At 40.5% G+C, this 16,035-nt stretch overlaps 1 protein-coding gene across 1 annotated transcript; it reads right to left on the bottom strand.

Annotated features, from left to right (window-relative positions):
• Nucleotides 1–3,142: 3,142 nt before the first annotated feature.
• LOC100555944 (toll-like receptor 6) lies at nt 3,143–15,731 on the bottom strand. The gene is made up of 3 exons (XM_003226246.4): nt 15,609–15,731; nt 13,562–13,638; nt 3,143–12,558 (listed from the first exon to the last, which is right to left on the bottom strand). Exon 3 carries the CDS (start codon nt 12,502–12,504, stop codon nt 10,111–10,113), a length of 2,394 nt encoding a protein of 797 aa, XP_003226294.2. The 5' UTR covers nt 12,505–12,558; nt 13,562–13,638; nt 15,609–15,731; the 3' UTR covers nt 3,143–10,110.
• Nucleotides 15,732–16,035: the final 304 nt, after the last annotated feature.

A 16,035-nucleotide genomic window follows, 5' to 3' on the forward strand; every position in this document is an offset into this window, starting at 1 on the left:
TCCGTGGACCACCAATGGTTCCCAGAAACTAAAATATGGTCCGTGGCCTCACCGTTACTACATCATTGCAATGAGAGCAACTGGTTGCACAAAACCCTCTTATAGTGTCGAGGCAACAGTGATGCCTGGAGAGAAGAGGCTAACTACCATAAAAGGTGCAACAACAAGCCTCCTGACTGCTGCTTCTCCTCCTCCCTCCCCGAGTAGAGCCATTCCATGTGATACCTGGAAGAGAGGGCACCTTGGTGTCTTCATTATTAGGCCTGTTCCTGAGGTTATTTGGGGTGCTAATTCAATAAATTGCATTGTATAGATCACATCACCTTTAAATTGTTACATATCGTTTTCTGTGGGCAAGCAGATGGCGACTACTGGATGGAAGATGTCCTGTATCTGAAACTAGAGCTGATGTAGTCTATCCAATGCAATTTTCTGAATCACCACTCCAGGTAACCAAACCAAATCTAAAGTTGGCCAAAAACTGATTCGTAACCTTTTCAGTACTAATGTTGGAGAGTGGTCCCTCGTCAAAGTGGTCTCTGGTCAAAAAAAGGTTGGGAACCACTGATGTAGAATGACTAATTTATGTTTTAAAAAATGATAACACTATTTTATGCCCTAGATCAAAACTGAAACTTGCATACAAGTCTTTCACTTTCTCGTAGCTTGGAAGTGTCGTCTGAATGGCTGCCCTAAAGTCAGTCCAGAAAATTCAGTATTTTCCCTTTCTTTCCAGCTGCCTTTTGTGCTCCATTCTGCAGAACACACTGTCTCCCAGTATCTAGATGTAGAGGAAAACACAGACATTGCTGTAAAGAAAGGAAATACCTCTCACTTTCAAGAAACATGCAGGATGAAAAATGCTTACTTAGGGGAATATGAGAAATGCTTACTGGAATGTTAAAACCAAATGAGTGGGGGAAAATGTTTCTTCAGCCCACACTCAAGAGCCCTCTCCCATGTAGATATTTCCTCTTTAAAAACCACAGTTATGGAGAAGTGTTCTTTTAACTTTCACGGTTACCGTTTCTTTTTCTTAGCAACCCAGATAACATTTCAGTAACAACCTACCTGTTTTCTTCTGCACAGCTTTCATAAATAAATAAGAATAATTTGTGTTTTCAGTCTAGCTGCCGAGATCTCATAGACACTCGGTATATGAAATCCACAGTCCACCTTATCTAGGATGGTCATTGTGCAGTAGCGCACTGGGCTAAGCCCTTGTGCCAGCTAAACTGCTGACCTGAAGGTTGGGTTACTGACCTGAAAGTTGCCAGTTCAAATCCACAAGAGAGGGTGAGCTTCCATTTGTCAGCTCTAGCTTGCGGCGACATGAGAGAGGCCTCACAGCAGGATGGTAACACATCTGGGCATCCCCTGGGCAACACTTCTGTAGAAAGCCAATTATCTCACACCAGAAGCAACTTGCAGTATGCTCTCAAGTCACTTCTGACAAGGAAAAAAACTGATTTAAAATCCAGGATATATTGGAACAAAAAGTCCCATGCAGAACATATGCACCTCTTTGCTGTGGTACATGTTGGGTGTTTGGTGAGAGGCTTTTTTGGCTGTGTTGCCAACATCGCATGAAATGGCATCCTTTGCAACATTTGTGTGCACCACAACATTCGGGAACATTTCCAAATGCAACCCAAAATTCAAAGAAGAGTCCTTTTCAAAGCATAGGAACACATTTATACCACATACACACAAAAACCACCCAGTTTGAAAACCGTCCTAGTGCAGTTTCAGGAAATTGGTATGTCCAACAACAAACAGACAAACAATAAGAGAAAAGAGTCCACTGATAAGGAATAAGTAAATACGGAAGGTAATAGCTGGCAAAAACAAAGGAGGTATACATGTTTCCTTAGAGCAGCATGAAGGGCCCCAAGTTATTTATGTGATCTGATTGGTTTTCTTTATCTACTGTATAGACATCAATCTTGCTTCTTTAAGAATGCTTTGGCAATGGCCATCATTTTGTAGTGATGTGATTTATTTCTGACACCGGTGGCATCAAAGGCTTGGGAAATATATTTTTAATGACTGCAGAATATTGTTTTTTCATCTCAACTATGTCACTCACAGCAGTTACTGCCCAGTGAGGACTGCTGGATGGGGCAAGTTGGGAGATGCTATTAAGAAGTTAATAAAATGGCCCAGAATACTGGCCAATACTTTTTGACAAGGACACCTTTGAGGTAAGGCATGTACTCCTCTTTATTGAGAATGTAATGCAATGTATGGCAAAGTTAGTAGCTCATAGTAGACTTGAGTACAGAACAGCAGAGTGGAATTTTTGTAATACCCTGATGACCATAACAGTGCATCAGATTTGTTAAGTCAGCACCTTTTGTTTATCGTTCAGCCACAAGGGAAGGGAAAGAAGGCACAACAAAATCCAAGCGCAGCCATAGAGACCTACTGGGTGACCTTGGGCAAGTCACACTCTCTCAGCATCAGAGAAAGGCAAGGGCAAATTCCTTCGGAACAAATCTTGCATAAAATCCCTCCGATGGAATTATAAGTTGATCAACTTGAAAATATGGAAAATCTCTCTCAGCCTCAGGCAATGGCAAAGAAAATCCTGCGATACGTTCTAGGGTTACTGTAGGTCAGAAATGGCTTAAAGGCATACAACAACAACAACAACAACAACAACAACAACAACAACAACAACAACAACAACAGGATTTAAGCAGAATAGAGCTCTTTCCCGTGATCATAGCAGTCTTAATGGAGCTCCCGGTGGCACAGTGGGTTAAACCCTTGTGCCAGCAGGACTGATGACTTGAAGATTGAATTGCTGACCTGGAGGTTGTTGGTTCGAAATTGGGGAGACCACGGATGAGCTCCCTCTATCAGCTACAGCTCCATGCTCCAAGCCTCCCACAAGAAGCTACTTCTTTCACACCAGAAGCTACTTGCAGTTTCTCAAGTCGCTCCTGACACGAAAAAAAACAGTCTTAGTTGGTAACGGAGGAATGCGTGACCACCACTGCATCCTTCTCCAACTTCAGAAAATGGGTTGTCTTCTTATTAAGACCAGCTATGATCCTTCTCCAAATGGCTGATCTATTCAGCCACAAAGGAAGGGGAGGCAGGAACAATATTTTCACAATCAATTACAGAAGTAATATTTGATATAAATCTTCATTTACAGGTTGAGTATTCCTTATCTACAATAATTAGTGATAAGAAGTGCTTAAGATGTGGATGTCCTATCTCGTCCCCGGATTTTGAAATACCTATATTTGCATATACAATACATTCATAATGAGACATCTTGGAGATCTAGGACTAAGCCTAAATATGAAATTTCATATATGATTCATATACATTTTATACACATAGCCTGAAAGAAATTTTTATATATTTTTAAAATAAATGAAACAGGTTTGTGTACAGTGAACCATCAGAAAGCAAAAGTGTTACCATCTCAATCACTCATATGGATAATTTCAGATTGTGGGTGATTTTGGAATCCCAGCAGTTAAACGATGCTCAACCTGTTTAAGCAACCTGTGTAAGCTCTTACAAAATGTTTTCAAAACTTATTTATCTACTCACATTTGCATGTTTTCAGACTGCTAGGTTGGCAGGAAGTAGGGCTGACAGATGGGAACTCACCCCATCTCGCAGATTCGAACTGCCAACCTTCAGGTCAGCAGTTCAGTAGCACAAGGGTTTAATCCATTGTGCCACTACGGCCCATGTCCATGTTAGGCCTTTCAAAGAAATGGCAGAAAATGGTCTCTACCGTTAATAATTCAATTTGAAAGAAAACTTTGAATTAAAACTAACACACAAGGCCTCTGGTTTTCTGGATTATTAAATTTGTCAGCTTGAAAAACGTACTGTAAAGACTCCAACCGATGGTCAATAAAAAACTGTGTTTTCTGAAAAACTTCATCATGACCAAATTAAATAGCTTCATACTTGTTCTTACTGCTCTCTTGTGAGCTAAAAATAAACTGCAAGTTACAAGAAATCACTTGAGTGTCTCTGGTAGCACTTCTTCTTTGGAAATAATTTTATTCTTGTAGCCAGCATTTGATTTACATATCCTTTCATAGCATAGTTTTTCAATGAATGTCACATTGAGTCTCAACCAATCTATTTCAAAAGAAGATAAAACAGTAGAAAGGATGGGGGAGAATATCAAAAGGCAACCTTTTCTCACAAAAGGATATCTCTTAGGGCCCTTCCACACAGCCATATAACCCAGAATATCAAGGCAGAAAATCCCACAATATCTGCTTTGAACTGTGGTATCTGAGTCCACACTGCCATATATTCCAGTTCAAAGCGGATAATATAGGATTTCATTTAGCTGTGCGGAAGGGGTCTTAGATTCATATACGGTAGAGGTCCCAGTCTAACTTTATGTGAATATGCACCTTATTCTAAGCATTGCAATGTGACCCTGCAACCTCCAGTTTTGATGTGGTAACACTATGTAACAAAATTTGAAAAAAATTCTGTTCCTGGTTTGAAAGTGTTTCCTGTTTAATTGTGTGGCAGTTGTTATACTCCAGAAACTTCCTTTTTGTGTCTGCCACAAACTATGTTGAATTGGTTGAGACTCAATATGATATTCATTGAAAAACGATAGCAAAATGTGCTGCAGGATGTCCCGCTAAAACAAAGTTATTGCAGCTTAATAAACTTTTTCCATGTTTTATGATAGAACCAATTAGGAAACAACATTTATAACCCAGGAGTAAAAATCGTGTTACATCTATATACAAAATAAAAGTGAAAAATGTATGTATGTGTGTGGCTGAGGTGGACACTTACACAGGCTCCCACCTCCACAAACAGCTATAACTCCCGCTACTCAGGAGCCACCAATGACCTTTCCTCCAATGTCATTGAAGACATGTCCAAGAGCCATGCCAATGTCCTCCACAAACACCATACTGCCCACCACCCAAGTGAAGGCTTTCATTCGGGGACAATTTCATCCTAGATTTTCTGTTTTTCCTCCACCATGGACATCCCAGTGTTTCTTACTCTTTCCGTTGGTGTGGAATTTGCATGACCCCGCTCACTGCCTCTCCTACTGCCTTTTCTATGGCACACAGCAGAGAGGAATTGATCAGCAACTAAGCATACTAGAGAGGTTTTGGGGGAATTCACCATGATTTATAGGAGTTGTAGGTACTGGGATTTATAGTTAACCTGCAATATAAGAGCACTCTGAACCCTACCAATGATGGACCTGGAACTAACTTGGCATATAGATCCCCCATGAGCAACAAAAAATACTGGAAATCTTTGGAGGGATTTATAGGAGTTGAAGTTCACCTATATCCCGAGAGCACTGTGAACCCAAACAATGATGGATCTGGACCAAACTTGACAAACATAGCTGATATGCCCAAATTTGAATACTGGTGGACATTTTGGAGTTGTAGGTACTGGGATTTATAGTTCACCTGCAATCAAAGAGCACTCTGAACTCCTTTGCTACTGTATTAAACAAAAAGGGTGTTGTAGAATCTAAAATCTTACAAGGTTTTACATTCTTTTTTGGCATAGGGCTCCACAGAATGCAGTTTGCTTAATCCATATGCAGATGATAACATTTAATGCTTTGGTGTTTGAAGTAGACCACCTCTCTCTCTCTCTCTCTCTCTCTCCATATATATATACACTGTTTTATTGTTTATTAATATGTCATTATTTTATTGAATGTATTTTGGGCAATGTAATTTGCCGACTGTTGTAAGCTGCCCTGACTCCCTCCGGGTGAGAAGGGCAGGGTAAAAATGATGTATATCTATATCTATATCTATATCTATATCTATCTATCTATCTATCTATATATATTTATATATATATGATATTCTGGTGATTGAAGTCTGCTGGGGGAACCCTCTTTGGTGTTCCACCATCAAGAGGCAATAATACTTTAACTGGTATTAGGAGCACAGGATTCCCACAGAAACAGAAAAATAGTGAATTTAAAATGCACTATTTTTTTACCTAATAGAACACCTCCCTATAATTTTCTATATCTGGCGGAAGTCATACTGGAGGATCTCAAAATCCCTAGAGGCAACATATTAATCAGATCTGCAAAAGTTTTACGCAAATACGGAGGGCTGGTTGTGCATTGTGTGAAGACATGGGATAGGCCCACTTTATTGTGAAATGCCTTCCCCTTAAAGGCTTGATTAGTACAAATGCTGGTTTTCTTTTTACATCATGTTGAAATGTGTCTTTTTCTTTAAAGTCTTCAGTGCCTAATGGTTTAGTCCTCTTTCATTACCATCTCCAGGCACCAATTGATATTGGCACATCCTCACCTACTTCAAATGAGGAGGAGGTACATGGGAGCCTGTCAACAACATGATGAGAATATGTCACTCCATTATCCTCTGATAACTGTACCCAGAGGCTTCGTATACGTATTTAAAAAAGCACAGGAGACATGGAACCTTGTCAGACTCTAGAGTTCAGATGTCATGTAGTCAAGACAAATAAACATCTCTAGACCATTGAATGTGCTATTGCCTTCCAAACAACAGAAGCATTTTCATGAGATTCCATGATATCAAATGCCACATAACAAAGCTCCAGATAGTAAATAAGGCAGCCACGTAAGAAGGCAACCTGTATTATTTATTTGAATTATCTCAGGGGTGGATATGCAAGGAATGATTTTAAGTCTCTTAAAATATGGATATTTTCTACTAGATCAAAGGAATGCATATTTGTTTTAACTTGATCATGTTAATATTTATTAATGTATTTATTTACTGCATTTCTGTATCGCTCTCTCTCACTCCGAGGAGGACTCAGAACGGTGTACAACATAGCAAAAATTCAATGCTGCCAATATGCATACATATAAAAGCAATACATAACATTAAACTAAAATCAATAACATACAAATATGAATTAAACTATTAAAATACTATAAATAAAAACGTCATCACCTAAAACATAGAGGATATTAACATTGCACCATTCCCATTGCCGTCATTTAGCTGCTTCATTTAGGGGTTATACTGCGATATTATCACTCGCCAAACACCTGCGTGCATAACCAAGTTTTAAGTTTCTTCCTGAACACAAGGAGGGAGGGGACCGATCTAATCTCACTAGGGATGGAGTTCCACAGCTAAGGGACCACCACAGAAAAAGCCCTGTCTTTCATCCCTGCCAATCGCACCTGCGAAGGCCAAGGGATCAGAAACAGAACCTTCCCAGCCGATCTTAACATAAAGGGAGATACGTTCGGACAGGTAAGCTGGACCAGAACCATTTAGGGCAGTGTTTCTCAATCTAGGGGTTGGGACCCCAGGGGGGTCACGAGGGGGATGTCAAAGGGGTCACCAAAGACCATTAGAAAACATACATTTCTGATGGTCTTAGGAACTCCTTTGGCGGAAAAGGCTGAAGATCTCTCCGCCTGTCCTTCTCTTCAAGGTCTATTTTCCTCACACCACCAATGTTTACATTTGGGCATATTGCGTATTCGTGCCAAGTTTGGTCCAGATCCATCATTGTTTGTGTCTACAGTGCTCTCTGGATGTAGGTAAACTACAACTCCAAAACTCAAAGTCAATGCCCATCAAAACCTTCCAGTATTTTCTTTTGGTCATGGGAGTTCTGTGTGCCAAAATTGGTTCAATCCCATCATTGGTGGAGTTCAGAATGCTCTTTGATTGTAGGTGAACTATAAATCCCAGCAACTACAACTCCCAAATGACAAAATCAACCGCCCAACTCCCCGCCCCTCCAATATTCAAATTTGGGTGTATCGGGTATTTGTGCCAAATTTGGCATTTTTGTAGTCCATGTTTCAATACATTGTGATATGTTGGTGCTAAATTCGCAAATACAGTAATTACTACATAGCAGTACTGCGCATTGAACTACATTTTCTGTCAAATTTGTTGTATAGCATGATGTTTTGGTGCTTAATTTGTAAAATCATAACCTAATTTGACATTTAATAGGCTTTTCCTTAACCCCTCCTTATTATCCGACATATTCGCTTATCCAACGTTCTGCCGGCTCGTTTATGTTGCATAAGTGAGACTCTACTGGTAGCCAGATTTTGTTCATGTTCATGGTTTCCTCCTTTCTTTTGAAATTGTCCACTACCTTATGGATTTCGGTGGCTTCTCTGTGTAGTCTGACATGGTGGTTGTGAGAGTGGTCCAGCATTTCTGTGTTCTCCAAAATATGTATCCAGGTTGGTTCATCAAATGCGCTGCTATGGCTGACTTCTCTGGTTGAGTTAGTGACTTTCATGTTCCTTGATTCATGTTTGAGCAATGCTGCGTTTGGTGGTCCCTATGTAACCTTGTCCACAGCTGCATGGTATAGGGTAGACTCCTGCAGAGGTGAGAGGATCCCTCTTGTCCTTTGGTGAATGTAGCATTTGTTGGATTTTCTTAGTGGATCTGTAGATAGTTTGCAGGTTGTGTTTCTTCATCAGCTTGCCTAAGGTATGTGGCCAATGGTTCCCTTGATGCTGGGTCCCCGAACTAAGGGCTGTGAGCCGGATGCAGCCCTCCAAGATAATTTACCTGGTCCCTGCCCTCAGTTTTAGACTTAGGCTCACCCCAAGTCTGAAATGACTTGAAGGCACACAACAACAACAATCCTAATTAACTTGACTATCTCATTGACAAGAAGCAGGCCTTTTCTTGTGGCCTTGCAGCTCTTCTGATGTCTGTGGTGGAGTATTAATATTGTTGTTTTGAAAATGGCTTTTCTGCTCATCAACTAATTGAAAAATTTAATATATATATATGAGCAATTGAAAGTATTTTAATTACTATAAATTTATTGTGAAAAGGCAAAGACTCAAATCAAAAAGAAGAAATCTTATGAAATATAAATATTGCACTAATTTCCTATAAATTTCCATGCAGTCATGCCGGCCACATGACTTTGGAGGTGTCTATGGAGAACGATGGCTCTTCGGTTTAGAAATGGAGATGAGCACCAAACCCCAGAGTCAGACATGACTGGACTGCCATAGATCTGGGTGAAACGTCAGGAGAGAATGCTTCTGGAACATGGCCATACAGCCCGGAAAACACACAACCCTGTGATTCCGGCCATGAAAACCTTCGACAACACAAATGCATGAACCCTAACTCCCCGCCCCTCCAATATTCAAATTTGGGTGTATCGGGTATTTGTGCCAAATTTGGTCCAGTGAATGAAAATACTTCCTGCATATCAGATATTTACATTACGATTCATAGCAGTAGCAAAATTACAGTTATGAAGTAGCAACGAAAATAATTTTATGGTTGGAGGTTACCACAACATGAAGAACTTTATTAAGGGGTCGCAGCATTAGGAAGGTTGAGAATTACTGGTTTAAAGCTTTATAGGCTAAAGCCAGCACTTTGAATTGTGCTTGGTAGCAGACTGGCAGCCAGTGGAGCTGATGCAGCAGAAGGGTTGTATGCACTAATAAGAAACTTGGCTGCTGCTTGTTGGACCACTTGAAGCTTCCGAAAAGTCTTCAAAGGCAACCCCATGTAGAGTGCACTGCAGTAGTCTATTCGAGATGTAACAAGAGCATGGACCATGGTTGCCGAGTCAGACTTCCCAAAATATGGGCGCAACTGGCACACAAGTTTTAATTGTGCAAAAGCTCCCCTGGCCACTGCTGAAACCTGAGTTCCAGGTTCAGCTATGAGTCCAGAAGAACTCCCAAGCTGCAAACTTGTATCTTCAGGGGGAGTGTAACCCCATCCAACACAGGCTGTAACGTTTGGCCTTGTGACTGACCAGGAGTACCTCTATATTGTCTGGATTCAATTTCAATTTGTTCACCCTCATCCAGCCCGACACAGCGGCCAATGGGACTGAGCAAGTATCCCACAACAACACCTTCTGGGTACGACCCTCCAGAAAGGACCAGAGCCATTGCAGAACAGTACCTCCAAGACCCATTCCTGCCAGGCTCCCAGAAGTTCACCAGTACCAGCACACAATTCACTACCACTGCATATTTTCCTACAACCAGTAGGTTTGGCAAATAGACCAACAAATCTGATCAGTAATTATTGGTTTTTTTAAAAGACACATTGGCATTATTTCATGCAATAGATCAGGTAACACAACCTAACTTATCCACAACTCCTCCATTTCATCATTGTTAGGAAGTTTGATCTGAATGGCTGCCCTAAGGTTAGCCCAGAAAAGTCCATGCTTGCTCTTCTCCTTTGGCCACTCCAAATATGTTCTCTTGGCCATCAAGGCCTTCAGTTTGTGATACCTGGCAGGAATGATATAGGTAGGGATGGGCTCTAACAAAACAAGGATTAAGCCATAGACATCTTCCCTGAACAACTTATGATGGGCAAAGTAGAGCTCATAATGGCACCATTCACTCTGCACAAAGTTGGGAGACAATACAAAGATTGACTTGTAACTTTTCTCAATGCAGTCTATGATGTTCTCAACAATGCTCTTCCCTGCCACAAAGTTCCTTTCATGTTGGCAGATACGGATGGAGCCATCTTCCTTCTCCAGGTTTGGAATCAGGACAGTTTTTACCCAATCCGAGTCATGCTCGCTATAGGAGACAAAGGCATGGAACTGTAAGCTGTTTAGAGGAGCCTCAGGCTGGTTCTTCCAGTTCCTGTGTTTAGCCCGAGTCCATTGCCATATCATCTTCAAATACCACGGGATATGGAAATAGAAACACAGAAAAAATATAATGGCTGCTCCAACAACAGTAGCAATTGCAATAACTGTAATCAGAAGGGTAGTGTTGCAAAAGATTTCAGAAACATGGAAATCTTTTAATTTCGTTCCCCTTAAATGTTCAGGGTACCAGCACATGTAGGAACCAGGCCAACCAACCAACTCCACAAGTCCTTGTCCTTCAAGATTAATGAACTGTCTTAATTCACAGGAGCATCTGAATGGATTTTGTCCGGCTTTTAGCTCTTTGGTATTCTGACAGGAATGGTAGAACTCAGAAGATGGTGAGACAATTGAGTTCATTTCTACGTTCAGTAATCTCAAACTTTCAAACGTAAGACATCCAGGCAGATCAGCTAGTTTATTTGATGCCAAATTAATTTCTTCTAAAGACCTCAGTTTCATTGTATCTTTGGGAATGGTTAAGATATTGTTGCTCTGAAGATCGAGTATTTGGAGATTGGGTGGCAAGCATTTAAAGATAGATTCTGACAACATGTTAGATGCCAGGTTGAGTATAACTAGGTTTTCTCCCCAGTGGCATTTATTCCTATTGTATCTGTATTGTAGCGAATTCTTACTCATGTCCAAATATTTCAGGGACTTCATGTTACTGGTCATTAAACTCACTCTGAAAAGATTTTTAAACTTGTTCCTTTGAAGAATAAGGCTTTCAAGAAGGGCAAGGTTGTTGCAGCTTTCAAAAACTGTATCCGTTAGGCTATTGTTTGAAAAACTTAAGTGTTTCAAATGACTGTATCGGAAAGGGCAAAGCATGTGTATCAAACCTGCATCAGAAATGGTCAAGGCTGTAATGTTCATATCTGCAAATAATCGATACATACTGGTTGGTTCAGAATGAATTGTGGTGAATATGGTCTGCTTAACTGTCAAAGATTTGATTGAAGTATTTGTGTGATTAAAATATACTGTGCTTGGAACTTCCAGTTGTCCTCCATTAGAGATAACAAAATGTTCAACGGATGATTCCCATACAGTTTGTAGAATGTAGACCAAGTCTTTCCAGTCACACTGTATATTAGTCATTGTTAGGTTTAGTAATGTTGCGTTTTTATTAAGATTCACTAAAAAAGTATTTAAGTCGTTGATTTGTTCCTCTCGGATATTGGACAAAACCAAGCTTTCTGTGGCACTGATTCTTAGATTTGACAGCACATGGAGATCACTCTTTGAAGGACTTACAATATGAAGTTTCTTTGTGTTGAAAACGGGAAGAACTCCGACATCATCTTGAGAGAGGCCTTCCAAGTCCAAGAACAGACTATTGAGTTGTAAATGAGCAAGAAACCTAAAACTGGCTTTTTGTATTTTTTTCACACTGAAACCAAGATGTTTCAGATTCAGCATTGTACCAAATTCAGAGCACAACGGTAGAACGGAATAGTTATTGTAAGAGAGATCTAGATATCTGAGACTTCTGACCGCATAGCAAGAAACAGTCTGCAAAATGTTGTGGGACAGATCTAGATGTTCCAAGTCTTCGTTGTATTGGAAAACACTGAAGTCAAGCTGTCTGATGAGGTTATGAGACAGATTAAGGATCTTGATCTTGGAAAGAGATCTGAAGTCAGACATCTGAATTTCAGAGATACTGTTATGTGACAAATCCAGTATAGTTGTCAGAGCTGGCACATTTTTAGGAACAGTTGCTAAAAATCTGTTGGAAAAATTTGCTGTCAAACCATTTTCCACAGATGTTTGGACATTCGTGCAGACGGTTATTGACAAGATAAAAGATTGAAGAAAAATATTGGTGACTGATATTCTTTCATTTGACATATTGCACATGGTTTTTCTAACTTTGCTTGTTGGAGAACATCAACTCCCAGATTGACCACAATCCTGTAAAAGGAATTTGTGTTACAATATGAATACAAAACGTTAAGGAGTTCAAAAGAAAATTAAATACTTATCAGATGTTGAATATGTTCATTTCTTGCTTATTTTAGTTTGTGACCTCTATGACAATTTCAATATAATATATTGAAGGACATTACAGTAGAGTCTCACTTATCCAACATAAATGGGTCGGCAAAACGTTGGACAAGCAAAAATGTTAGATGATAAGGAGGGATTAAGAAAATGCCTATTAAATGTCAAATTACATTATGATTTTACAAATTAAGCACCAAAACATGTTTTTCAACAAATTGACAGAAAAAGCAGTTCAATACACAGTAATATTATGTAGTATTTTACTGTATTTATGAATTTAGCACCAAAATATCGCAATGTATTGAAAACATTGACTACAAAAACATTGACTACTAAAAGGCAGACTATGTTGGATAATACAGAACGTTGGATAAGTGAACGTTGAATAAGCGAGACTCTACTATATATCCATTACAAGGACATTCTAATATTTGTCAGTTTAGTTATCATGGGAGAGCTCAGGCCTGCTCACAACAGCAAGAGAGTTGTAGCTTTTGGCACTATATGTCATATACATTTAAGGTAAAGTAAAGGTTTTCCCCTGATGTTAAGTCCAGTCATGTCTGACTCTGGGGGTTGGTGCTCATCTCCATTTCTAAGCCGAAGAGCCGGCGTTGTCCGTAGACACCTCCCAGGTCATGTGGCCGGCATGACTGCATGGAGCGCCGTTACCTTCCCGCCAGAGCAGTACCTATTGATCTGCTCACATTGGCATGTTTTCGAACTGCTAGGTTGGCAGGAGCTGGAACTAACAGCGGCCGCTCCCGCCGCTCCCGGAGATTGAACCTGAGACCTTTCGATCTCCAGCTCAGTGCTTTAACGTACTTCGCCACCGGGGCTCCTATACATTATATACATCATATACATTAGGATTATAATTTTAGCATAAAGAACTATGACCAATACTTACCAACTGTTGTTCTTAGAAGACAGGTTGTATCAGAGTTTTGGGCCCAACAGCACTCTGGCAACATTCTGGGCACATTCCTGTTGACCACATAATTGAGGATTAGTCTACATGACATGATTCAACTAAAGCATGTATCACAAGGTTTGTTCCTTTTTAACATAAAGCAATCAGTTCCAGGATCCTGAACTGGGAATGATTAGACTGGGAATTGTGGAACCAGCTCGAGGCCTGGATGCTGATTACACAAACAGAAGAGGCTGGCCTTAAAACTGGTTCCAGGATCTACGGATGCATGACCTTATAGCCACAGAGCATGGGTTTTCCCCTAATTCTCCACCCCTGCAATATGTATATTTACACATCAGTGAATAAATATAATAAATAAACTTTATTTGTATCCCGCCACCATCTTCTCAAAGGGACTTGTGGCAGCTCACAGACAGCACTCCATAGTGCAGCAGTATACAAATACACAAAATACAGAAAAGTATAAATTAATAACAATAAAATTGACCCAATTACACTTAAAACAGTAATACATTTAAAAGATACTATAAAACTCAGCAAGGTAGAAAAACAGCGGCAGTAAACTATATCAATCCCCATAAAATGAATGTGAAACTAATCCTCGAATGTAGTGATTTAGGCCATAGGTAAAGGTAAAGGTTTTCCCCCTGACATTAAGTTTAGTTGTGTCCGACTCTGGGAGTTAGTGTTCATCTCCATTTCTAAGCCGAAGAGCTGGAGTTGTCCATAGATGTCTCTAAGGTCGTGTAGATGGCATAACTGCATGGAGCACTGTTACTTTCCTGCCAGACCTATTGATCTACTCACATTTGCATGTTTTTGAACTGCTAGGTTGGCAAAGCTGGGGCTAATAGCAGGAACTCACTCTGCTCCCCGGATTCGAACTGCAGACCTTTCGTTCAGCAAGTTCAGTGGTTTAATCCGCTGCACCATCACGGGCTCTGATTTAGGTCATAATCACTAAAAATCACTAAATCACTTTTTAAGCGATTTAGGCCATAATCACTAAAAATGGTCAAAGTATTGTTTAAAAAGCCATGTTTTCAGGTGTTTGCGAAAAGCATTTGGTGCCTTTGTGCACCAAATGCACAAGCAAAGTACCCCTGACAGATGGCCACCCAGCCTCAATGTTAATCATCATCATCATCATCATCATCATCATCATCATCATAAAAATAATGAAGAGGGTTGGAAGAGACCCCTTGGGCCATTTAGTCCAACCCCCTTTTGCCTTTGTGCACCAAAAGCACAAGCAAAGTACCCCTGACAGATGGCCACCCAACCTCAATGTTAATCATCATCATCATCATCATCATCATCATCATAAAAATAATGAAGAGGGTTGGAAGAGACCCCTTGGGCCATTTAGTCCAAGCCCCTTTTGCCTTTGTGCACCAAAAGCACAAGCAAAGCACCCCTGACAGATGGCCACCCATTCTCAATGTTAATAATAATAATCATCATCATAAAAATAATGAAGAGGGTTGGAAGAGACCCCTTGGGCCATTTAGTCCAACCCCCTTCCGCTTTTGTGCACTAAAAGCACAAGCAAAGCACCCTGACAGATGGCCACCCATTCTCAATGTTAATAATAATCATCATCATCATAAAAATAATGAAGAGGGTTGGAAGAGACCCCTTGGGCCATTTAGTCCAACCCCCTTCCGCTTTTGTGCACTAAAAGCACAAGCAAAGCACCACTGATAGATGGCCACCCAGCTTCAATAGTTCTGTCCATGATCTCAATTTTTTAAAAAAAAAACAGGGAAAGGGAAAAGACATAATAATAATACGTTCTTTAAAAATCATATACAGGGTGCATAAAAGGCTCCACATTTTAGTTAAGCAAAAGGGAAATAAAAAGAAGAAAGGGCAAAGAAAAGGAAGTGAAAGCGATGAAGGGCTTCGCCAGCTCAAACTCAGTGTCCCACTGGATACAAGGAAAGTGGCTAAAACTAATAAATGAAGGTAATCTCAAACTACAGAGCCTGCGAGGGGCTTCCTTTCCTGCTCTTTGTACCTGCTTTGCTCCCACGGGGGAAAAGCGGCGTCGGATCCACCTCTCGGTTTGTGTTGCCCCGCAGTGGATCTCAGGATCTGGTTGGTCTCCGGACTGGAGGGGAGGGATCCAGAGAGAAAGGGTCCCTCCCTCCCTTCCGGCCCAGGCAACAAGTGGGATGGGAACTGAATGGGAACGGAAATGTTCAGAATGGGGAGAAATCATTCCTTTCTATTCCCTCCTTCCCCAAACTGTCGCCTTTATGAAACAAAACATCTCTGTTTTTTGTGTTATCGAATGCTTTCCTGGCCGGAATGACTGTAAGTTTTCCGGTCTGTATGGCCATGTTCCAGAAGCATTCTCTCCTGACGTTTCGCCCACATCATGGGCAGGCATCCTCGGAGGTTGTGAGGTCTGCTGAAAACTTGGCAAATGAGGTTTATAGATC

This window comes from Anolis carolinensis, chromosome 5 (genome assembly GCF_035594765.1).
Source record: "Anolis carolinensis isolate JA03-04 chromosome 5, rAnoCar3.1.pri, whole genome shotgun sequence".
NCBI lineage: Eukaryota > Metazoa > Chordata > Lepidosauria > Squamata > Dactyloidae > Anolis > Anolis carolinensis.

What these genes read in the sequence shown, in the direction of transcription:
- LOC100555944 (XM_003226246.4), bottom strand. Translation starts at nt 12,504, where the DNA reads ATGTGCAATATGTCAAATGAAAGAATATCAGTCACCAATATTTTTCTT.